Source organism: Mauremys reevesii, linkage group 20 (genome assembly GCF_016161935.1).
Source record: "Mauremys reevesii isolate NIE-2019 linkage group 20, ASM1616193v1, whole genome shotgun sequence".
In the NCBI taxonomy this organism is placed as follows: domain Eukaryota; kingdom Metazoa; phylum Chordata; order Testudines; family Geoemydidae; genus Mauremys; species Mauremys reevesii.
In genome coordinates this window covers 9,269,240-9,293,964 of record NC_052642.1, presented here as the reverse complement: position 1 = coordinate 9,293,964, position 24,725 = coordinate 9,269,240, and the positions used below count along the sequence as shown (strand labels likewise).

General features: G+C 45.1%; 1 protein-coding gene across 8 annotated transcripts in view; it reads right to left on the bottom strand.

Annotated features, from left to right (window-relative positions):
• Positions 1-24,725, bottom strand: part of GTF2IRD1 (GTF2I repeat domain containing 1) — a 168,854-nt gene that overhangs the window by 21,698 nt on the left and 122,431 nt on the right. For 7 of the 8 annotated variants that reach the window (XM_039507606.1, XM_039507608.1, XM_039507607.1 and 4 more), the window contains exons 16-22: positions 22,892-22,957; positions 20,174-20,357; positions 17,961-18,019; positions 17,643-17,705; positions 14,187-14,270; positions 12,663-12,846; positions 11,206-11,234 (exon numbers count right to left, since the gene is read on the bottom strand). In XM_039507606.1, coding sequence (XP_039363540.1) covers positions 11,206-11,234; positions 12,663-12,846; positions 14,187-14,270; positions 17,643-17,705; positions 17,961-18,019; positions 20,174-20,357; positions 22,892-22,957 — 669 coding nt within the window. The remainder of the gene's footprint in view (positions 1-11,205; positions 11,235-12,662; positions 12,847-14,186; positions 14,271-17,642; positions 17,706-17,960; positions 18,020-20,173; positions 20,358-22,891; positions 22,958-24,725) is intronic. The other variant, XM_039507604.1, reaches the window with a different exon arrangement.

The window sequence follows — 24,725 nt, the reverse complement described above, 5'->3', positions numbered from 1 at the left end:
AATGTGTAAACAGTGGCATTACATCATAGAATGTAGGGCTGGAAGTGACCTCGAGAGGTCATCTAGTCCAGTCCCCCGCACTCATGGCAGGACTAAGTATTGTCTAGACCAGGGGTTCTCAAACTGGGGGTCGGGACCCTGGAGGGGGTCGCGAGGTTATTATATGGGGGGTCGTGAGCTTTCAGCCTCCACCCCAAACTCTGCTTTGCTTCCAGCATTTATAATGGTGTTAAATATATTTAAAAGTGTTTTAATTTATAAGGGGGCGGGGGGGGGGGGGGCGTATTGCACTCAGAGACTTGATACGTGAAAGGGGCGACCAGTACAAAAGTTTGAGAACCACTGATCTAGACCATCCCTGCTCTTAAAAATCCCCAGTGGCGGAGATTCCACAACCTCCCTTAGGCAATTTATTCCAGTGCTTAACCACTCTGACAGTTAGGAAGTTTTTTCTAATGTCCAACCTAAACTGCCCTTGCTGCAATTTAAGCCCATTGCTTCTTGTCCTAGCCTCAGAGTTTGAGAACATTTTTTCTCCCTCCTCTTTGTGACAACCTTTTATGTACTTGAAAATTGTTATGTCCCCTCTCAGTCTCCTCTTCTCCAAATTAAATAAACCCAATTTTTTAAATCTTCCCTCATAGGTCATGTTTTCTAGACCTTTACTCATGTTTGTTGCTCAGCAGAATCACTCATTTGAACTAAATGGGGTTCCAGACAACAAGCTCCCTTTTCACTCCTCCCCTACGAACGATGCTTCCTGTGCCCTACATGGCTCATTGCATTTGTATGGGCAAGGCCAGATTCTGATCTCAGTGACCCCAGTGTAAATCTGAAGTAACTGCACTGAAGTTACTCAACATTTTCACCGGTGTAACCAAGAACAGAGTTCAGGTCACTGACCCTATACTTCTTGTTTATATATTTTCTCTAGGCTGTACATGGTTTATGTCACAAAACTTCTTTTCACGTATACTCTCTCTAAACACTTAATATCTTATTTGGACTCCTTTTTCTAATACTGACAAGCCCCCAATTGACACAGCTCAAAGTGTGGCTTACCCGGGGTCGTATCAAGAGCAATTATTAACCCCCTGTTCTTACCTGTGAGATTCCTATTTATACAGTCCAACATCACCACTTAATGAGCTCCAATATAATTTGCTACTGATCACCCCCTCCTCGAGCCTTCTCAGTGTTACTAATGGTCGTTGTTTATTAATGGCATCACACCACACTTCGAGGGCCCAGATGAGATCGGTGCACCACTGTGTTTATGGTGCCAGGCGCTGTGCATGCAGAAAATAAGAGACAAGTCCCTGCTCCGAAGATCGTACTGTGTAACGACACAAGACAAAGTGTGGGTGGAAGGGAGGATCTGCACCCCCATTTTACAGATGGGAACTGAGGCACAAGGAGAACAAAAGGTGAAAGATTAAGCAGTCCCTCCTACACATCTTTATCTTGAACCGTCCTGCTATTCCTGCTGCACCCTCTTTCCTCCTGCTCAGCAGAATCATCACACTCGGTTTGCACACCCAATTTACATGGTTTTCAGCCAGCTCATACCACTGTCTAACTTCACCACTGAGTCTGGCCCAGAGGTTTCCATGGGAGTTTGATCTGCTTACACCAGGGCTGCATTTGGCCCAGTATGTGTAGAGAGGTGACAGTGAGAAAACTTTGCGAGAATGAGAGTGCAAATAACCTGGGCAATGAGAAAAAGAGGGGACAGAGCTTTCAAATTCTACCAAGAAAGCAAACATAAAAGAGGGGAATGAACATGGTACAGGCCAAGTTACTTGTGCAACTGACAATCAGTCAAGATAATTGGCCAAAGGACCAGGCTTAGCCTCCTACTTGAAGGTTACCAGTCATTTGGATCACAGGTAGTTTAGACAGGAGCTAATATGGAGAAATATACAACAGTGTTTTCCCACCTTGGACGTGAATGGATACCCTACCTCACAGCGGCCCCTCATCAGGGGAGCAGAACATCCCCACTTTCAATAAACTAGGGAAGCGCTACATAGATGCAAGTGGAAATGGGTTTAGCTGCTCTGAGCACTGAATACCCATTCAACAATTCACGTAAACCATTCAAGCATGAAAGTTATGACTGAGACACTTAATCATGACCAGCTAATGTTCAGCCTTGGAAACTAAGCAATGGTTCCCTGGCTAATGCTCCCAGCCCATTTGAAAGGTGAGTGCAGAATGTTAATTATTCCTTGCCCACCAACACTTGGTTTCTGAAGAGTTACAAATTTGATTTGCCCCTCGGTTGTGATTTTCTGCCTATTAAGCTTTCCTCACTGCACTAACTCAAGGAAGATCCTCATGTGCCAGGGGCTACAAAAAAGTCACCCATCATAATCTAAAAGACAGCCTCACAGTTTCATCCTCTGCTGTGAATTTACGGGCACACATGAGGGCCTATAACAGGCTAGAAGTGTTGCCTGAAATCTGTTAGCGGATCTTCAGCCAGCTGACAAAGTGTTATGTGGGTTCTGCTGACTGAACAAGGCAGGTGACTCACTAGTCCACCTGCATATAAGGTAGCTAGGAGTGACTTTTGGAGGGAGAGAGGATCTAGGGTGTGGACTGAACACTTCTGAGGGAGGAGCCTGTAAGAGCAGCCAACCCCGGTGAGAAGCCTTGAGCTCAACTTTTGTTTATTGCTGAACTCTTCCATTAACAAATCAAAACTCCAGAAAGGCAGTGAATTTCGACTCTGCATACAGGTATGCAGCTGTCCAGCTACATGGCTATGCCCACAAGACAGGTAGCTGGATGTCTACATACCCTCCTCTGTGCTCACAGTTATTTGCAGGCACAAAAGGGAAGACCCTTTCAAGACCAGGTCTTAAGCTCCACAGTAGATCCTTTTTCTGCATTGTACATCTGCACAGACTGTAAGCTCCTTTAGGATCGTGACTTCATCTCTATCTTGCATAGCATCAGGGACACCATAAGTATTTAACCAATATAATATCAATAATCTTACCATGGTGGAATGTATCACTAGGACATTCTCACCCCTGCTGATTAGGTAGCAACATCTATCTGAGAAAGGGAAGAACATGTGTTCTACAACAGACAGCAGAATAAGCTGGCACTGAATGAGCAGACAGACATAATATTCCAAAGTTAAATGTCACAGCAATGCAAACTGGCAAGTTGCATTTAGGGGAAACGTTTAATGCATGTTATTCAGAGAATGTAACATGGACTCTGCAAATATCCAGCTTTTTAGGAGTACTGATTACAAAGAAACACAAAAGGAGGAAGTATTTGTTTTGGTGGAAAGAAAACCAGCCAAAGACACTTCCAACATTTCAGATGAACCCTTCATTTTTTGTTTGTTTGTTTGATCTGAAAGCTTGATTAAAATAGAAAAAGAAAGATAATTAAGGTCCCAGTCCAACAAACACATATGCTGAACTTCAAGCGTTTTAGTCAGCTCACTGAAGTCAATGCAACTGCTCTTAAACACATGAACATACAACCCAAAGGGATCTCCTGGCTCATCAAATCCAGCCTGCTCTTGTTGCAGGCAATCCCATTATACATCTGATTCATAAATATATCAAACTCCTTCTTAAAATTAGTTAGGTTGTATGGCCCCACGACGTCTACTGGCAGGCAGTTTCAGAACCTCATTCCTCTGATGGTTAGAAACCTTCTTCTAATTTCCAGGCTGAATTTATTCATGACCAGTTCATACCCATTTATTCTTGTGCCAACACTGCCCTTTACCAAGCTCCTCTCCCTTTGCACTCTTTACCCCCTTGATTATTTGAAGGTAAGCACGTGTGTAAATGCTTGCAAGACTGGGACCTAGGCGAAAGAATAGTTGCTGTGGGGTGACCAGTGATAATGCTGTCAACACTGGAAATAATTAGAGGATTTGTGTTCTCTGAAGAACATGGCAGAATATGAGATTCTGGCAAGGAAAAGGGGAGGTGATCATTGAAACAAGACAAAAGAAAAAAATTAACGGAGTGAGTTAGCTGGTAATCACGTTATTACCTTCCGATACTTGTGAGGCCACTGCACATGCAAGTGAAAGAGAAAAGGAAAAACAACAAAAGCAAAAGAAAAGACAAGTTCAACTGGCTGGGATGAAGACTCAGTGTTTAAAAAAGGCTTTGAAGTTGCACAAAAATTTACATGATCCGTTTGATTTTCCACCTTCAGACTACATCAGTAATAGCTTTAACATATATATTTCATCTGGGGGGGGGGGAGGGGGGGGGGAGAAGTTAAGATAAGAAAGAATCCTCCCCCTCCTGCTTCTCTTCCCGTTCGGTACCAGGACTGGGAGGGTAAGATAGAGCACTTGGGTCTGAACTTCAAAAAGCAAGGGGAGAAATAGAAATAATGTCCCTGAACTATGTTATGGTCGGGTCAATGTGAGATCAAGTGCTTTTCCCTGTTTGTTAGGAGTTTCGAAAGGGAGATGTGCCACATCAAAGTCTGGTGGAGGATTGCAAAAAAAAAAAAAAAGATGTGTGTTTTTTTTAATTAAAGAACACCGCCTGCCCTACTTTATTAATTGGAATATGGGAAATAATCTGTCAGTGTGGTGCAGAGTTTGGGGAATAGGACAGATGGGGCTGGTGTGCATTTTCAATCAAAGCACATAAAAATTACCATACAGAAAGATTTTTTTTTTTGCGCTAGATTACTTATGCTTGATATTTTTTTTTCAAAGGCTCAAATTAAGCCTGTTTTGTATCTCTGTGCCTCAGGAAAGAAGAAAAGAAAGAATTTATAGTGTTTATAGTGCTGGAATTTCAACCCCCACCTCTTCCATCTCCTTTTATTTTAATACTGAAAGATCATTCCAGTCTAAAAAGGATTCCAAAGGACTTTTCTCTGAACAGATAACATCAGTGGATTGAAAATTAATCAGAAAATTAAAATTAAAAAACCTGAAAGTAAAGTTTGTTATTAAATACTTATTTTGAGGGCTATCTCCAGCTAGATGGGATTCCTTCCCAGGGTAGCTATGGAGGTACCAAAGCCTGCTGCTGATACTGAAGCCCTATTTTGATGGCTTACTTGAGAGTTAAGTAGCATATATAAGATTTGTGCAGATCTATAGTTAAAAGTAAGGACACAGAGACCCAGCCGGTGTCTTTCTAGCTCAGTGGCTGTAGAAGACTTCACTATTTTGGAGGTGAGAATTTCAGAAGAGCTGGTCTGACTTTGCTTCTGCAGGTAAAACTCTCCGTGACCTCCAGGGGAGCGGAGAGAGGCCAGTCGAGCTACAATACTTATTTGACCCATTACCAGAGTAGCTGAGCACCCCCAAATCTTTAATGTATTTATCTTTACACAACCCTGTAGGCAGGGCAATGCTAGTACCCCCAGTGTATCGATGTGGAACTGAGGCAAAGCGACTTGCCAAGGTAACACAGGACTCTGGGGCAGAGCAAAGAATTGAAGCCAGGTCTCCCAAGTCCCAGGCTGGTGTTCTAACGACTGGACATCTGTCCAACCTTCGGCTCATTTGAAAATCCCACTCTTTGATCACAAGGTTGCTGCAGGAACAATAATTAACACTTGTTCATAAGTGCCAAGGTGACTTAGTCCCATTCAGTACATAAGAATGGCCTAACTGGGTCAGACCAATGGTCCATCTAGCCCAGTACCCTGTTTCTAACAGCGGCTAGTGTCAGATGCTATAGAGGGAATGAACAGAACAGGGCAATCATCAAGTCATCCATCCTATATCGTCCAGACAGCTTTTGGCAGTCAGAGGCTTAGGAACACAGAGCATGGGGCTGCATCTCTGACCACCCTGGCTAATAGTCATTCTTCATATTTGAGTTTCTTCAGCATTCTTAGTAGAATATCTTCTGGTCCTATGACTTATTACCATTCATGTATCAATTTCTGCCAAAAACCTCTTCTAATCACGCCTCAATCTGGGACAGTTCCTCAGATCTGTCACCTAAAAAGAATCGCTCAAGTGTGGGAATCTCCCGCACATCCTCTGCAGTGAAGATGAATGCAAAGATTTAATTTAGCTTCTCTGCAACAGCCTGGTCTTCCCTGAGTGCTCCATTAGCACCTTGATCATACAGTGGCACCAGTGATTGTTTGGCAGACTTCTTGCTTCTGAGTTACTTAAAAAAAAAATTGCTGTTAGTTTGTCTCTCTTTTTGCTAGTTTGTCTTCAAATTCTTTATTGACCTGCCTAATTATACTTTTACATTTGACTTGTCTGAGTTTATGCTCCTTTCTATTTCCTCAGTAGGATTTGGCTTCCAATTTGTAAAGGATGCCTTTTTGCCTCTAACTGCCTGTGCTTACTCTGTTGTTTAGATATAGAGGCATTTTTGGTCCTCTTACTGTTTTTTGTTTGTTTGTTTTTTCTAGTTTGGGGATATACCTTTAGTTTGCACCTCCATTATGGTGTTTTAAAATAGTTTCCATGCAGCTCGCAGGCATTTCACTCTTGTGACTGTTCCTTTTAATTTCCATTTAACTACACTGTGGTGTATTTCTTTGATACCCCCCCACCACCAAGATGTTAAATTTAATTACGTTATGCTTGCTGTTACTGAGCAATTCAGTAATATTCACATCTAGGACCAGATCCTGTGCCCCACTTAGGACTAAATCAAGAATTGCCTCTCTCCTTGTGGACTGCACAACTAACTGCTCCAAGAAGCAGTCGTTTATGTTGTCTAGAAATGTTATCTCCTGTTACTGCTGTCACCCGAAACTATTCAATAAAGAAATAATTTTAGATATTGGTTTCTGCCAACCATTTATAGCCTTTGTTTAATTTATGCCCTTCCTCTCAGCTGGATGATGAAAACAGACTACTCAGGGGTTGTCTTCACTACTGGGGTAAGTCGACCTAAGTTATATAGTTTAGGTCGACTTATCCCGGTGTCTTCACTGCACTGCATTGACGGGAGACCCTCTCCGGTCAACTTCCTTTACTCTTCTCAGAGTGCTGGAGTACTGGGGTCGACTGGAAAGTGCTCTGCTGTCGATTTAGTGGGTCTTCACTAGACCCGCTAAATCCACACCTGTTGCACTGAAGCAGCATTGATCCTCCTGTAGTGAAGACAAGCCCTCAGTTTCACTTCTGTTTAGAGACAGTTTCACTGGACTTCCTAGCTTTCACGCACTTCCCCAATGCTGTTGTGTTTGGGGAACAAAGACTGAAAAAGGATGTTTAAATAAAAGCAAAAGAAAAACTGATTTTGATTTTTTTTTTAAATGTCAAGGAACCATTCTGTTTTTAGCTTTTAATAAAACGTGGGGTTTTTTTGTACAAGAAGCTGTGGTTAAATGAACATGACAGCATCCCTTGAATTTTAATTTTTTCTTTCAATTTTTTTTTTAAAAAGTTTCCAATTTTATTATGACAGATGAAAGATGATTAAAGCAAAAGCAATGAATATGCAAATATGTATGTATGTGTAATAAAAGGGATAACAAAATAAAGATTATTACTGTTGGTGCAAAAATACATTTTTCTTTATAAAAAATGCTCTTTTTTATTGAAGAGCTATTTTAGTGTGAAAACTTGCATTTTGGTCAAAAATTTTCAGGTTGTTGAAATAACCAGGTTCCCCGCTCCATGTCTTTGACAAAAACACAAAACCTTCTACTACAAAGTCAGACAATAATTACAAGTGTTGTTCAGGGAAACTAACACTTTCTTCCCCCACTCCCGCAACCTCTACGGAGTACGTAGCATTTCCAATGCTTCCGGCAGGTTGAACTGTTAATACTTGAGCTCTGATCTGCTCCCCACTAATGGTCTGATTTGATTGGAGTCAGAGCTGTTCACCTAACTGTAAATACATAGGTTTTCCATTAATTTACAGTGTAAAGAAATATTGGGCCAGGATTCACCCCCAGTGTCACTCCAATATTATGTCCATGAAACTTCATTAAAATTAAGGCCTGTTTCACCAGATCCAGCGACGTGACCGGTCTAGGAACTCAGTGCTTTTTACTGCGGTGGAGGGAGTGCTTTATAAGTGACACACTTTTCAATTAATTTAAGGCCTGATGGAAAGGCTATGGAAGTCAATTGTAGCCTTTCCATTGACTTAAATAGGCCATAGCTTTGGCTCCATAGGATTAAGAGAGTCTTAAGTATTGCACAAGCCTTGTGCTTGACCTCTGTACAAGGGTGTATTTCACCCAGCTCCATCGATCGTTAAACTCACGTCTCTCACCTCCTTGCCACTCCCATCAAGAGTTCCTAAATGTTTTCATCTCTATTGCATTTGCCATCTGCAAGCAATGCTGGCCAGGCAGACAGAAAGCAGTCAACAAAGGAGGCAACATTTTGTCATTTCCATGCATGGCCGATCAGCAGTTGTAAATACTTTTTTAAAAAATAAAGTAGCTGGGTGTTTAACTGCAAACTGTGTCTTTCTCTTACTTCTCTGAACTGCAGGTAGTTTAAAAACTGGGCAGGAGACTGAACTATTCTAATAGTGAACAGGAAAGGATTGGGAGAAATCCCTGCCAGATATTTTCTGTGATACCACCTTCCAAGTGCTTTTACATGTGGCTTTTGACTTCTGAAAGTTTGTCACAACTAAAACAAAGCTGGTCCCCAATGGGCCCACCTATGGCCAAGAAGCTATGATATTTCCTATGTCACTGCTAGCAGGTGTTGACACCAGAGATGAGGGGCTGAGGAGAAATCCAAGGCTGACCTTGATAAGACAGTAGGGTGGGAAATCAACTTGTTCTAAATCAAGATCAGGCAAAGCTGAGATGGGAACTTCACAGGCGAGCCCATGTGAGTATTAATTCATTACAGGTTCAAATAGAGAAAAGCAACGAACTTTGTTTGGGGTGGTGGATTAAATTCTGAAAGACAGAATACAGCTGATGACTTAAAATCAATAAAGCATAATCTCTGTGTTACAGGAAGCAACTGAGCTGATTCCCAGGTAGAGTTCCAGAGGATCTTTAATTGCACATACAGCAAAACAAATCTCACCTCTTCTTAGTCTCCTTCAAATATATAGTTTGATGTCTGTCCATACTTCCCTTTGACACATTCTAGCTACTTACAAAAACAGCGTCATGGAGGAAAAACACCAACACGTTCTTCAGTACATAATTCCCCTAGCTGGATGTCATTCTAATTCGAACACTGACTCCAGGATGTTTGAACTACCCACCCACTGCTTTGCATTCATCTATTTCCCACACCACTGTAAAGAAGAGTTGTGCTATGTACTGCAAAGGAGGGAGTAAGTTGGTAGCCAAAAATGAAAGAGATCTGCAGTGAATGCTGGATGTTTGTTACTAGATTCAGCCCGGATTTTTTGGGCAGAGTAAAAGGCTTCACTTCAGTAAAGACAGAAGTTTGGAACCAAGAATCCCCAAATGTTTCTCTTTTCGGAGAGGTAATGGGCCAATCGGTCCTTAGGCAAGGTCTTGTCTATGCTTAGGATTTAGCAAACGATGGCCTGCAATGCAGTCACACCAATCCGCAAGGGCAGGCTTGGAAAGTCCTATTTTGCACCAACTGGGCTCACTGCTGCTTGAAGCCAGTGTAAGCTCAACTAGTACAAACTGCAGCTTTCCTTCTGTACACTTGGGGTTTTCTCACTAGTACAGATTATCCCAGCTGCTGGCCATCAATGGCTGAATCAGAGCGGATGCCAAGTACAGAAAAAGCCCTACTGTTTGTAAAAAGTCTCTGAAGGAAACTTAAAAAAGGATCAGAACTAGATCCCAAGCAGGGGTTAATAGTCTCCAACTGGGCCTCGTCACAGCTGGGGGGCTAGACAAGTGCCACCCTTGAGAGAACAATACCCAGTTGTTCCAGGAGAACAACTGAAAAGAAACAAACAAACAGAGGGGCCGTCTTGAAGGTGGAGCTTGTATTTTTAAATGCTATTTAAAAAAAAAAAAAAAAAGAGAGATAGTACACAGACCTATTGAGGAGTCAGGTGATAAAGAGTGAAATACCCCTGCTGCACTCATTCAGACTTACAGCTGGAGCAAGGAGTACATCTGCCATAGGAACCTGCTCCATTCCCGACAGATGGTCCCTGGTTTTGAGGTTCAAAGCCCCTCTAACGCTTTCCATCAGGGGTGCCTAGGGATTTTTATAACGTGTGCACAGAGGAATGAGCTTGGTTTCCAAGTTTAACGATCCCTTCATATGGGATTTCCTGTGGCCTGCTTGTTTCTATTTTTCCTTTCAAGTTTCATGCCAAACAAAAGAAATAACGGACACAAAGTGGTGGGTGAGAAGTAAGCTCTTTCTGCTGCTAGGACATCCTCTCTAGACTCGTTAAACCAGCTACTATTTTATCACACTAGAAGAGTTGCACCACCTAGGGTACATCTAGCCAGTACCTAGGGTACATCTGTCCTGCAATTAGACACCTGTGGCTGGCCTGGGCCAGCAGATTCAGGCTCATGGGGCTAAGGGGCTGTTTAATTGCAAAGTAGCCATTTGGGCTCCGGGATCGTCCCACCTTGCAGGGTTCTAGAGCCTGGGCTCCAGCCAGAGCCTGAACAGCTCCTTAGCCCAAGCTCTGCGTACCCAAGTTGGCTGGCACGGCCCAGCCGCAGGTGTTTAATTGCAGCGTAGTTCATTCCTTTAATGATTAGAGGGGGAGAATCTGGAACTCTGGGCAATACTCATTATATTAAATTCCAGTCTTTTGTGGTCTTCCTCCACCATACACACAGTTACTCCATGTGTGTGTCCATGAACGGGGGATGCTCCATTTCCTTTTTGCTGCTTAATACTTCATGCAAGTAGATAACAGTCTTTCAGAACGTGCAAGCAACCCACAGATGAATCTATGACTCTTTTGTTTTTATGACAGATCCTATGTTTAGCAAGCAGCAATGATCATTCACTCCCATCCAAGAAACGTCTCTACTGCTAGCTAATAGTAACAGATATTTAAGAGGGTCCTAGATTAGCATTTTAAAAATGCGGGAAGTTTCACGGAAATACCACCAGCATAAATGTGGGAATTGGGAGCCAGCTGTCCTCACCCAGGTGCCACGAACGCCAGCAGATTCACCGAATAAGCAAGGCTCGGACCAATGAGAGTCAATGAGAAATTAGGGCAACGGCAACTTTCCCCACACTGATGAAGGGAGTGCATCATAGAGCCATGTAATCCCCGAACTGACAATACACTCTCACTGCTTAGGCAAATAGGCATCTCCTCTTACCAGGTTTGGGGATGAGTCCTTGAAAAGGCCTGGAAAATATAAGGAGAAAAGAATACTCAGAATGAAGCCAAGGCAGAAAGCAGGCACGTCCACACTGGCCATTCTTGTGAACAGCAATTCTATTTGTTAGTCATTATTTGAAAGTTAGTAACAAGGCCCCAATCAGGATCAGGGCCTCGTTGCGATGGATGCTGTACAAACATATAAGCTCATCAGAGCAGGGACCATATCTTCATACTGAATCTGAAACACAATGCAAGAGAGGCAGGGTGGTCCGATGGAAAAAAGGCTCTGGACTGGGCTTCAGGAGGTTGGGTGCTCTTCCCAGCTCTGTTACCGATGCACTGTGACACACTGGACAAGCTGCTTCCCGTCTCTCTTTCCACTCCCTCCTTCATCTCTCTTGTCTTTTTAGACAGTGAACTCATCGGGGCCAGGACCGTCTCTCATTATGTGTATGTGCAGGACCTAGCACAACGCGTCCCTGGTATCTCAGCTGGGCTCCTGGGCACTACACTCGGAGATCTCGAAGAGCTTCACAAGGGAGGTCAGCATCATTATCTCCACTTTGCAGATGGGGAAACTGAGACAAAGGGAGGTGAACCAACTTACGCAGGGTCACCCAGTGACAGAGCTGGGAGAGGAACCCAGGGTATCCCCAGTCCCAGTCCAGTGCCCGTGTCATTAAGCCACCCTGCCTGCACTCTCAAGGAGTTAGCGAGGTTCTGAGCCACAGCCCACAGAAGTCAATGTTAATCTTTCCATTGTTTTCTGCAGACTTTGAATCAGGCCCTTGTTGCACAGCGTCGGACCGTACCAACTCATCGGAGAGGGGTTTGTTTTAAAAAAAGGAACAAACAAATTCAGTTATACCCTTCCCGAAGCTGCCACTAACCCCAGCCACTGCTGATTGGCTGATTTCCTGGAAGCCACACAGCTGGAGCAACACAACCCAACTGACCCAGCACAGCTTGTTGTAATAACCCCCCACACACACACACAAACACACCACAACATTTAGCAGGAAGAACCCCTCAGTGCTTTCTCCTTAGAGACCTGGCACCCTGTGGTGACAGGAGACAAAGGGTGACTTTCATTCCTGTGATATTTACACCCAGGTACTTATTTTTAATATGATCTGACCCCCACCCCCACGGCAGGCAGCAACTGAACAGAAAGGAAGACGAGGAAAGGGAGGGAAACCTATCTTTTATAGCCCACTTCTTTGCCTCAAATAGTTAACTGCCAGCTTAATTGTTGTCTCTCAGCAGGATGGAAGCCTGTGTCATTAGAATGTATTTATAGCCTTTCCCTTGAGGGGGACTGGCAGCACATGTGATGGATTTAGCCTCAGAGACTCAAGCTCCGGCACATGCAGCGGTCATTGGCACTGGGACCATGTTGTGAGTTTTTCCCGCCCCCAGGCTGCCTGGCAAACAGCCCTTAGGGAAACATACCTTGTTACTGTGAACTTGATTTTGTCAGCCACGGCTAATATTCTCTCCAGGTTCTGAGAGCCAAAAGTGCATGGTTTCCTGAACGGAATTCCAGGGGGGAGCCCCTCTATAATCACAGACCCTGGGTTGCTTTTAATCCGTTTGTATGGCACTTGCACTGGATACTTGATTCCCAAGGCCTCGCCTGGAAGAACAACAAACCATACATGCATCTCATATTTAGGATTCAAGCAGGATTTCAGATATCAGGTCCGGCCTCAATTCCTGTTATTCCACACACGTGCAAAATCTCCCCACCTCCCCCCACCCAAAGTGCATGATCGAGTACAGAACCAAATGTGCGAGCTGCTTAATGGAGCACGTCAATCTTTAGATCAAGGACCAACATTTTCAGGGCCATCACCATGGGGACGATCAGAATGGAATGGTCCTGAGGCAAGTAGTGAATGCACAGAGCCGCAGTGAAGAGCTGATGAAGCAAAGGAGAGACAATTAGGGAGCTAAAGCTACATTAAAAAAAAAAAGAAAGGAGGAAAAAAGATAAAGGGCATCCTAAGCTGGTGATCAGACAGTACGGTAGGAAGGATGGAAAGGTAAGTGCAAGTCACTCAGGGACATTATTTGGGGCAATTTCCATTCCACTTTCCTACCCCCATGACCATCTGCTGGAGTAAGGCCAGCAGCTTCCTCCCAAGAAAATGCGATCACATGTTGGATGGGAGAGAGCGGCTACATTGGGTAGACTCCTTGGACTATGCTCCAAGGGAGGAAGGAAGGTTCAATGGTTAGGGCACTAGCTTGCCACTTGGGGGACCTCCGTTCAGGTCTCTGCTCCACCACAGACCTCCTGTGTGAGCTTGGCAATCACTTACTCCTCTGTCTCAGATCCCGATCTACAGATAATAGCACAGAGATGTTGGGAGTGGTGCTCAGTCAGTCTAGCGATGGGGGCCAAGGAAGCATCACAGAGACATCCCCAAGGAAACACACAGGTAGACAGAAAGGACCTGCCTCCGAAATGCCCTACTCAGTGGCTAATACGCCTTGTTTATACTCGTTCCAGTCCTTTCCTCCCCTACACGCTCCTTCCCTCCACCCCTAGCACCATGAGTTCACATGCATCTTCCTAGCTCTACAACGCTCTGTACCATCTTCGTCCTTCAAGGTGGAGGGAAGGGGGGTTGAATCTGTCTAGGAACTGCAAGCAGCATTAACAAATGATTCATGCTCCCATTTCACAAGAATCTTTCCTGCTGAGTAAGAGCCACCCACACTACCAAAGCCTTCAACAAAAGCCACGTATTTCCCCCCTCAGAGAACAGAGCCACCATTCTGTTTTAATCCATCTTCAAGTGCCACATCCCACATGTGATCCTCAGAACAACTGCTTGAAATGACGTATGAACCCAACCAGGAAGAGGTTATCAAAACAGAAATTCAGAGGAACAGGGAGATAGGAAAGGGAGAAGACACAGAGAAAGGAAAAAGATTCAGGGAAAAAAGAAAATCACCCTGATCTCTCACCATATTTCTTGTTGAACAGATCTTGGACTTGCTCCCTTAGAGTGTTAGCGATATCTATTCTCGAAAGCCTGGCGTCATAATTTTCTGTAAAGTAAAGAAACAATTATGGACTTTGGCTGTTCAATTAAAAGGCACTCTGTGACTTTTAAGTAATACAATTTTCTAATTATAGGAAAGTCCTCATCCAGCAATTAGCCAGTCCCTAGAGTAGGCCATTCACAGTCCTTAAAAACCAAAACAGTTTCAACAGAAATAGATATTTTTCTCCTGTTGTCTAAGAATGCTGAGCAAGAGCTGCATTAAATCTGAGATTCAATCATCGTAATTACTGACATTACACAAAACAACATAAACCTCAAGCCATGCTCTTCAAGCGGCAGGGACTGTTCCAAACTGGTGCTCGGAGAGGATGCATTCTGCAGAAGAGATCCTGAAAAAGCCAGGGACCTGGTTACTGCAGTCTGCCATGGGTGCTCAGGAATTAGCTAACCAAAGAGGCAGGGATGTCGTGGACAACTCTGGCAGATGTCTCCCATGAAGAGGACGGAGCTGTAGAAAGTTTGGATCATGGGTTACACTAATTTACTCCAAATGAGGATCTGGCCCTCGGAACCGCTTCTTACTCATCCTTTATGTGCCATTCGGGAAGGCCTGACACGTCCATAGGAGAATTAGGATGCATCGAAATCTTTACATTAAGAGCTAAATGAGTCTCCCATTCAGGCCACATGCATCTGTTGTGATGATGTGCAAACTGATGGGGACCCTTTCATTAGAGCTGAACAGGCACTGGTGGAGATCCATTGTCCAGGGAAGCAGCCATGTAGATAACAGCTATTGCTGATGCAAGAGTCCCCATGGACTGCTCCCCAAACCTCTAGCAGACCACTGTGCAGATTTACCAGCACTCCCTTGTACTGTCAAGGGAAATGAACCAATATTGTCAGCAATATCCTAGGCCTGTTGTCACCTTCTACACTAGCTAACAGGGGAAGAGTTTATCTTGGAGGGTTGACTCTGTTTAGACCAGAGCCATGATAAGTTAGCCATGGGAAAACTCAAAGTCCAAGCATCACCGCAAACAGTTCCTTTGTGAGGGCTGCTCAGGCTGCATCCACACTATGAGCGAGGGGCGTGATTCTCCTGCTCACACACACACACACACACACACACACACACACACACACACACAGAGACTTGCGGTGGCTCTCAGCAAGCTACCGCAACTATTAAGAGCAGCGTGTCCACGATAACATAGGTAGCAGCTGCTGCGGCATGGCTTGGGTACGTAGTGAAGCAATGCCTTCACCGCCACTACCCAGCTTACGGCAGCAGCTATTTATACTCATGCTAACTCGATGAGTCCTTGGGTGTCCAAGTGACAAACCAGACCACTGTACGGTATGCTATTAGCTCCATTCATACTCCAACTATCCCACTAATGCAGCCGCCTACTTATACCAAGTCTGAGTTCAGATCGGCACGAATGATTCAGACAGCACGTTAGAGGGCACGAATGTTTGCCACTTCTTCCAGGAAAGGCAAATGGGCTTACCGGTGGCTTACATTGGGTCTAAATTTGGCTGCGTGTGTATCTAATTCCAAGTCATTCTTCATTCTAGGACCACTCCACAGTCAATGGGGGGGGTCTTTCCACTGATTTCGACAACCCCTGAGTCAGGCCTGTAGCGGGGTGGTTACCCGTTCCTGCCCTTCGGGGCTTAAAACAGCCCAGGAGAGGGCTGTGGCTGGGGCAAGAAGCCTGGGCTGATTGGGAGAAAGCAGGCCCAGCTGTGGCCAGGTCCCAATCAGGCCCAGCTGGCCCCTATAAGAGGCAGTGAGCCAGGAGCCCAGACAGTCTCTCTCTGCCTGTAGAGGGAGAAGGGCCTGGCTGTAGGGAGTTAGAGACAGGGTACATGAGGGAGCAGGGCTGGGGAAAGGCAGAGGAGCTGGGGAAGCTTCAGCCTGGAAAGCCCCAGGCTGTGGCCTAGCATAACGCCAAGAGGTACTGGGGTTTGCAGGGGGCAGCCCAGGGGTAGGCAAAGGCAGCAGGTCCAAACTCCTCTTTGCCGATGATGAGTGCTGGCTACTGCAGTCTGCCCCAGGGTGTGGGGGCTAGATGGAGACTGGGCAGTAGCCAATACTGAGGCGAAGTGGGGATAGTGGGGTGGGGGTTCCCCTGGGAGGGGGAGACCCAGTGAAAGGGGCACCGGGGTCCAGGGAGGGACATGGGGGCCAAGAGGACAGGTGGATCACCGGCTTGCAGAGGGTGCTCCGGACACTAGAATGAGCTAATTCCCGAGGACGACCAGCAGGAGGTGCCGAGGGGTGAGTCTGGCCCGTCTACAAGGCCCTTCACCTGCAAAGGTCTGTGCGCTTTGCCAAGAAATAACTTAGAGAGTGGCAGTTGAATAGCTCTCAATGCTTGCCTTTCTGAAGGCTGTGTCTATATGGTGTGGTTTTAAAAGCACAGCTGTTTCTCCTTTAGTGTAGGGGACGCCATGACAATGGCGTCAGAGGCTGGACATACTGGGAAGAAAAAGCCGACTCTGGTCTGTGAGAAGGCCTGTGTGCATGAGACCTGGCAGCAAGTGTCATGCTGGTCCAGCGAGCACTGTAGAGTTGAACGGTATGTACATAAACATCAGCAGGCTTGAAAAGCCAAAAATAAAATAAAAATAAAAATAAAAATGCAAACCCCGGGGCTCAGAGTATTTCATTTTGTGCCTTGCAAAGTCAGATTGAGAGAGAATTAAGTCATCCAATTATGGCATATTCCTGAATACCTCTCACACCCTCTGTGCTCAGAGCTTCCCCAGACTTTGCCGCTTCCCTCCTTTAGCTCCTTCCTGTCCTGCCGCCATACTGCTTCCTTCGTCTTCTCCCTCTAGCCTCAGCTGTGGACCCTTCACCCACCTGCCTGCCAAGCCTTTAAACCACACTGCTGCCTCGGGCCTTTGCTACATTCATCTCCTCAACGCCAACACTTCCATGCCATTACATGAACCGCGTGTCCTGTCTTCTGCGTGACGGATCGCTAGCGCTCACCGGGGCAGCCAGGAGGAAGGTACCACCCTGGGATTCAGTTCTCTGCCCCACTGCAGGCTGCGTGTCTGACAAATCGTTATGTCTGGGCCGCATTTTCCACATCTGGGAAATGGGGTGATAACACTTCCCTCCCTCCCAGCAGTGCTGTGCAGATATATACACTAGTGACTGTGGCATGCCCCAATACTGTGCTGATGAGAACCATACTAGTACCTAGACAGACAGGCAGTGGCTCCATGCTGTAAATGCCACTATACAAAGATATATTAACAAGAGGTGTAGTACTGCCCTCTCACCTCCCCGTGGCCATAGCCAAGTACGTTCCAACCCCCCTGTGGTTTTATAGAAGACTGGCATGGAAAAGCTCTTCAGACTCCGGAGATCTTTCCAGACACTGCCCGCTCTTACCTTGAAAGCCCTGTCTCTTCACAGCTTCCTCGACCAGGGAGTCACTGGAGTCTCTCTCGCCGGCTGCAAAGACAAGGGACACAGCAGGAAGCGTTAGGACTACCCGTGCAACTGAAGCAATAACAAACCAGGCTCTAATTTTCAGAGCTGCTGGGTGTCCGCAGCTCCCAGTGCACTGAATGTGTTCACAGCACTCTGAGAAGTCAGGCTAAAAGACGACAGAGGTAGGGAAAGGGATGCAGTGCTTTGGAAACCGTTTCGATTCCTTTCACGCTTCATTATTGATGCCCGGGTTAGCTGTAAGTTTCAGAATCCTACCCATAGCTCCTGGGCTGTCAGAGGTTGTCTCCTTCACTCCCTCAGCAAGAAGCTCCGGTCTGGAAAACATTGAAAAAACAAGATGAAGAGTGAGTGAAGAGCCATTCCCGTAAACCTTCAAGTTCTTACTACTACAATCTGTCACCTAGGATAACACTCATGTGCCCATGAACCCAGCACACACATCTGGCTAATGCAATTTTAAACCTCTTGCAGTACAACAGGGTAAGCTTGAAACTCATTTTCATGCCAGAAGAGTCTTCAGAGAGCCAGCGTAAAACCCTACGGGATAAGATTAAGTTCAGAGCTGCTGAGCATCTTATATTGCATGCGAGTTCCTCTCCATAGACAATGCAGTGCAGAAAATTTTATGTATGATAAAAATGAACCAGGATAGGACACTGGTATCTGTTACAAACCCCACATACAGGTGTTTAGAGTTATACTACAGAGAAGTAGATTTGAAGGAGTGGGACAGGTAATAAGACAAATCCCAAATCCCAAACCCACTGTCAGTTTGCAGATCAAGTATTGGTTGGATGCCAACCAAATTCTGCGCCCAACTTTCATTTTCCATGTCAGCTGTCATCCAGCCTTGCCCCCATTAGTCCCCTCATCTGCGAGGGAGAGGTTGTGCCCAAGAGCAGATTAACACATGTCTAGCAGCCAGAACATAAGCACTAACACCACTTCCTTAGCAAGCCAGAGGATCCAGAGTTTGGAATCATTCCGAGAAAGACAGTAAAAGGTATTTGAGGCATAAATACCAGACATCTCTTGAACTCTGACCCTAAAAACCTGTAACTGGGCAGGACCAGAGAATGTGTTCCAACATCTCCTCTGTGCCCCCTCTCATCCAGTCAAGCTTAGATGTCTTATCAATTTATTTTATCTGGTTGGGGAAATAAAACACAATCTTAAATTGCATTTCTACAAAGCTAAAGGCCTGCAATTATACCACCTACAGCTGTGATTAAATCAGGTCATCTAAAATAAGAAGAGCTAGGCTGGATTAGCACTTAGATGGGAGACCTCCAAGGAACTGGATGGGAGACCTCCACCTAGGGGAGTTAGATGCCAGCCTGCCATTGAAATTAATGGGGGTTATAAAATCTAATTCCCCTGGGTGGTTTTGAAAATCTTAGGTGCTGCAGGAAGTTTTGCTGCTGATGCAGTAAAGTGATTTCCTCCATGTAATTCCACACTGCCATAATGTCCTGGCATGGTGTTACGGAGCATTCAATTGCTGGAGGTGTAGCCTGTCATGAGATGTAAAACCAACCCTCTGCCCATTTGTGGTCACGGACTATCCTGTGGTGCTTTCCTCAGCATTGACCTCAGCATTTATGGACAAAATTATAACTGCAGTTTCTACTGGGTACAGGATTCTTCTCTCCTTCCTGGCCTACACTGTTGTGTCGTGATGCTGTTGGCTGCTTTAACAGTTGCTCTATTTTAGTTGCGACTAAAAACTGATGCATGTGTGTGTCACAGTCCCCCCACCCTCAAACACATCCTTGTTACTAGTGGAGATGGAACCTGGGACGTTCAGCACTAAAAGCACAGTCGCCTAGTGTCAGAGCCAAAGAAACAATCCATCAGCTGGCAGCAACAGCAGGCCTTTATCCTCTGTGCACCAGCCACTAGATGGAGACCTAACATACTCAGCCAGCAGGTTATACATATATACAAATAGTTTTATCCGATCATTCTGTATATGGCTTTGTTGTAACTCTGGAGGAAAGGCCTTATATAAACACAAGACTGTCACATAGCTCACATCCTGCAAATTCAAATGCATCGATCCACACTTCCAGGGAAGTTCTGCAGTCAGCTCTTCCCTCCAGGCAATGACTTTGGACTCCAATAGCAATGACCTAAGTAGCACTTGAACCAGAGACTTGAAGGTGATAGGCTTTGTATCCTATTACAAATCCTTTGAGCCAAGCAGTGCCACCCCCGCCTCCCCCAGCAAAGCACATGAGGTGGTCAACGATATCGCTTCCTTTGAGCAATTGTTCAAACAAAGTAACCATCTGATCGCTTTCATAGGGAACATTCATTGCAGATCAAGCTCCGGATGTGTTCCAGATAATTTATGGGACACAGGACTCTTCTTTAGAAGTAAAAGCACAAACAGTAGCATAAGGTGCAGCCTCCCCGAGAGATTTGCAGATACTGTACCAATAAGAGGTTAACCAGCCTTGCCTTACCTCTTAATGACAAACTGTATGCTGTTGCTAGCTTGCAGTATCTTTTTCAGTTTTGCAATCCCAAAGCAGTTAGGACGCCGCAGTAAGATGCCTTCAGGCAAACCCACCACAAACAGGTCTTCTGGGTACATCAGGAACTTGGCGTAGGGGACTTTGACAGGCTCCGAAATTCCTATGGCTTTAGCTGAGTAAGGATCGAGTCTCATTAGTTCATTTGGCATTCAAGTTGGGCCCAAGTAAAACTGACATCACACACTATGTTTGGGGGGGGAGGTACACACACACCCCCCTCATGGGAGTGCCTTTATGAACCTGAGTCATTCAGACTGTAGAGCACCCTATGGAACGAAGAAAAAAAATCTACTAAATGATCCTGGGTTGTCTTCTGAATTTGCTTGTTAAACGTAATGTGTAACTGGCCTCTCAACAATGTATGTGTTCCTGAAAACTTTGGGAAACTCTCTTAAAGCAACAGGGACCCCCATGTCTGTATTCACATAGCTCTTCCTCTCTCTGCAATTGCCTCATTTCTGGAACAGAAGGGGGAACTGCATACAGAATCACCATATTGTGACAGTTCTGTAGTGCAAATTTAACCCCCTGGAGGGGTGTGTTACAGGCCTCCCCCTGGGCCATCTTGAACAACACACCAGCTTTTGAACTGGGGACCGCCACAGCTAAATGCACAACCTGCTACAACTTGAGCTAAAGAGCCCAGGCTGCCCACCTGGGGCTGTCACAGACTCCTATCCTCTGCAGACCAGCACAGAACTGACCATATGACATGCACTCACCACCGGGTTACACAGGCCAAGCCATGGCTATACACAGCCAAGAACCAAGTTCTAGAGTGGTCTTAGGTAACTTTCTACTGTTACAGAGGTGGTCTGGGAGAACTTAATGCTGGTGAAAGGCACTGGACTGACAGGCCTGGTGACTGGAATCCTCCGTGTATGTTAAACATGCCCCACGAAGAAGCCTTAACTTTGATGTGGAGAGACAACTTCGAAGGTCAAGAGCACAGCTCCCAGCCACTCCACTGAGGCTGGTGTCAAGAGTGGTAGTTAGTGACAACGCTTGCAGTGCTTTTGTGATGAGGACACTCATCCACTCGGAACCGGACTGAGGACACAAGCTCATTTCACACATGGCTCAAGACTCAAAAGCGCTTGGCTCACAGCAGCTCCCCTTCATTGTTCTCTGCGGAGAAAGTGGGGATTTCTCCATTGTATTCATTGGGAGCTCAGCTCTTTTGAAAATCCAGCCAATAGGCTGCTGAACAGACATCACAGAGCAACAGCTTTTGGTCAAAAACAAAACAAAAAACAAAACAAAAACAAAAAAAAAACCCTTGGGCTGAACATGAGCTAAAGATTTGGAGTTGACAGGATCTACTGATTGCCAAACCTCAGAGTAATCCAGTTCCCACTGAAAACCTCTTGTTAAGTCTAAAGCTCTTTAATAAACTAGCGTCACCAGGAACAGAACTTCTCTACAGATCATTTCAGTCTTGCAGAACAATGGCAAACCAATTTGTTTCAACCATCCTAGAAAGCTCTTCCTGTTTGAAAGATTCCTTCTGATCTAAAGCTGCCCACACTTAACGTGGAACTTTCTAAATACGTAGCTTTAAGATGATAAATAAGTACACTTTTAAACACATTTGAAATCCCATTTCCTCTTTCTTTTAACTGCCAAGACCTCAGCTCAATGGAGGGTGTTTCTCCAGCAAAACTTGCCCATAGCAGCTTAAGGGATGCAGCTCCCCTGCTCTGCTTCTGGTGTTTGTGACATCAGCCCTTGTGGGAGAAACACAGAACCTTGAAATCTGGTTGTGACAGGCCCAGAAAACTTTGTTTATTCTCAAAAAGTTCTTGTAATTTTCCATGTCTCTTGTTTTCTGTTCAGTGTGTGTGTGTGTGTGTGTGTGTGTGTGTGTGTGTGTGTGTGTGTGTGTGTGTTTTAAGTACATTTCAGCTCACACACAAAGTGTGCCCCAAGTTCACCTGGAACTCAATCAAGATCTGCTACAAACTCCTGCACGGTAATAAAAACACACAAAAATGTTTACCAGCTTTTCATAGGGCTTTTTACCCAGAGATCTCCACACACTTTGTTAAAATGGGCAGACCAGAGCCCTATTTTACTGAGTGGAGAACACTGTGGAAGTGAATGGCATTCTCCCAGGAGAAGTAGGAAGCACTTTTGAAAATCTGGACTCAAATGACTTTCTCAAGGATACACGGTGTAGGAACAGAACCCAGGTTTCCTGGCTCCCAGTCCAGTGCTCTATCCACTGGACCACCCTGCTGTACTCCACTGATGACCTTTTCCAACCCCCCCCCCAAATACCTTGGCACACTCCAGGGCAATCTTATTGAAAAGGCTTCGTGACATTTTCAAACAAGAGAAAAAGGAAAATACTCCAGCTCTTTTCCACTATGGTAGAAAGTTTGTGGGTCACTGAAGCAACTCATAGGCAGGTAGTAGCCAGCTAGAGAGGTTTTTTTCAGGAAATCAAGAGGAAGAGTTGTAATAGCAAGGTCCAGTGAGAATCCCAATGCATTTGTAAGCCCAGCAGATAGCAAATGAACAAATTAGACTTCACGTTCAGTCAACAACCGGTTTGGACAGCTCTGAACAGTTAGCTACATTCTTAGCTCCCTAAGGCAGACACAGGCGCTCAGCATTAAGAACGATGGTTAATGAACATCTTACCATATCGCGTGTTGAACAAAGTTTCAACTTGTTTCCTCAAATGACTTAAAACGTCACCTAGGCCATCTGGAAAACGAGAGAAACACACGGACAAATAAACCGCCTCTAACCCCAGGGACGTACAATAAAGCTGTTGGGACAGCCCTATTCTCCACTGACCCGGAGAAGCCCTCTGAACCCTCTGCTCCTTTAAAGCCAGTGCCATTCCCTGCCACCCAACTCCATCCACACCAGGAACGGGGAAGCGACATCATGAAGAGTCACTGGCAAGTCCCACAGCTGACAAAAGATCAAGTGGCTCTTGTGACCAGTGAAGCTGATCTCAGCTCCCAGGCAAGATGAGTTTTCTCAGTCTCCTTCAGGCCTAAGGCAACATCGGAGACTCGGTGCTATAAGCTGACGGGCCAGGTGTTTTTCAGAGGCGGCAGTACTGTGTCAGATCATAGCGTGCACTGCGTGATGTGAATGAAATCACGAAGGGGTAGGAAGGATTCCTCAATTACATTGTTTTGCATCTGTCTCTTTCTTGATGGTTATATAATTTATTTCTCCCGGGCGGTTTTATTTATCTACTGATGAATATCTATTGATATCCTTTCATCTCCCTGTTAAACTGTAGGACAGTGTCATACCCAGTGGGAAGTGTCATGATTTTCATTCATATCAGCTCTCTATTTTCACAAGTATGTTGTTATTTTAAAATGGCTTGTTTCTTTCCGGACATGCTACTAGTCGATCTCGTCATATTTATGGCAACAGGATTTCTTGCTGTTATTATTCACTCAGCCCAATACTGTTGGTTCAGCTGAGTTCCTCTTGCTGACTAATGGCAGCAGAACAAAAGTACCATAAGATCAGGCACAAACACGGGTAATTGTTTAAAAATGTCTCATCCACACAGTATCAGGTTAAAAATTAAAAATTCAGATAAAAGTCAATTTACCAACAATTTAACTAATTTAAGAGAGGTTAAAAGATGGGCTCTGTCCTTTAATTTTTAGCCATAAAGTCCACACAGTCAACCTATGGCACTCATTCCCACGGGATGAAAAGCATAACTGGGTTAAAAAAAGAATTAGATAAGCTTATAGAGGATAGATCCATCAGTGGCTATTAGCCAAGATGGTCAGGGATACAACCCTATGCTCCAGGTGCCCCTAAACCTCCAACTTCCAGAAGCAGTGACTGGACGACAGGGGATGGATCACTCGAAATTGTCCTATTTTGTTCATTCCCTCTGAAGCATCTGTTACAGGCCACTGTCAAAAGATAGGCTACTGGGCTAGACGGACCACTGGTCTGACCCAGTATGGCTGTTCTTATGCAGGAAAACATCAGTTTTGGAGATAATTAGAAAGGAACAATAGAATAAAAATGAACCCACTCAAAAAGATGCAGTGCCATATATTTATTATTCTAGTTTGTATTACAGGTCCCAACTGAGATCAGGGCACCACTGTGCTGGTGCCGTACATACACAGAGCAAACACAATCTCTGTCCCAGAATGTTTACAATCTAAATAGACAAGACCTACAAAGGGTGGGAGGAGAAGCAGAGGTACGGAGGGGAAGTGGTTTGCCCAAGGTTACACAGTAGGTCTGGGCCGACCCGGGACTAGAACACAGGTCTCTTGACTCACTCATCGGTGCTGTACCTACTAGACCATGCTGCTTCTCTGACAAATAATATTATATAGACTAGAATAAACTGTATGGATAATTATCAAGTCCTCAAGAATTAACACCGCCATATTCAGGAAAATAAAAAGAGGTGGCCTTCGATAGAAGGCATACGTGACCTGAATCAAAGTTCACACCATTCTCACATTGTTCT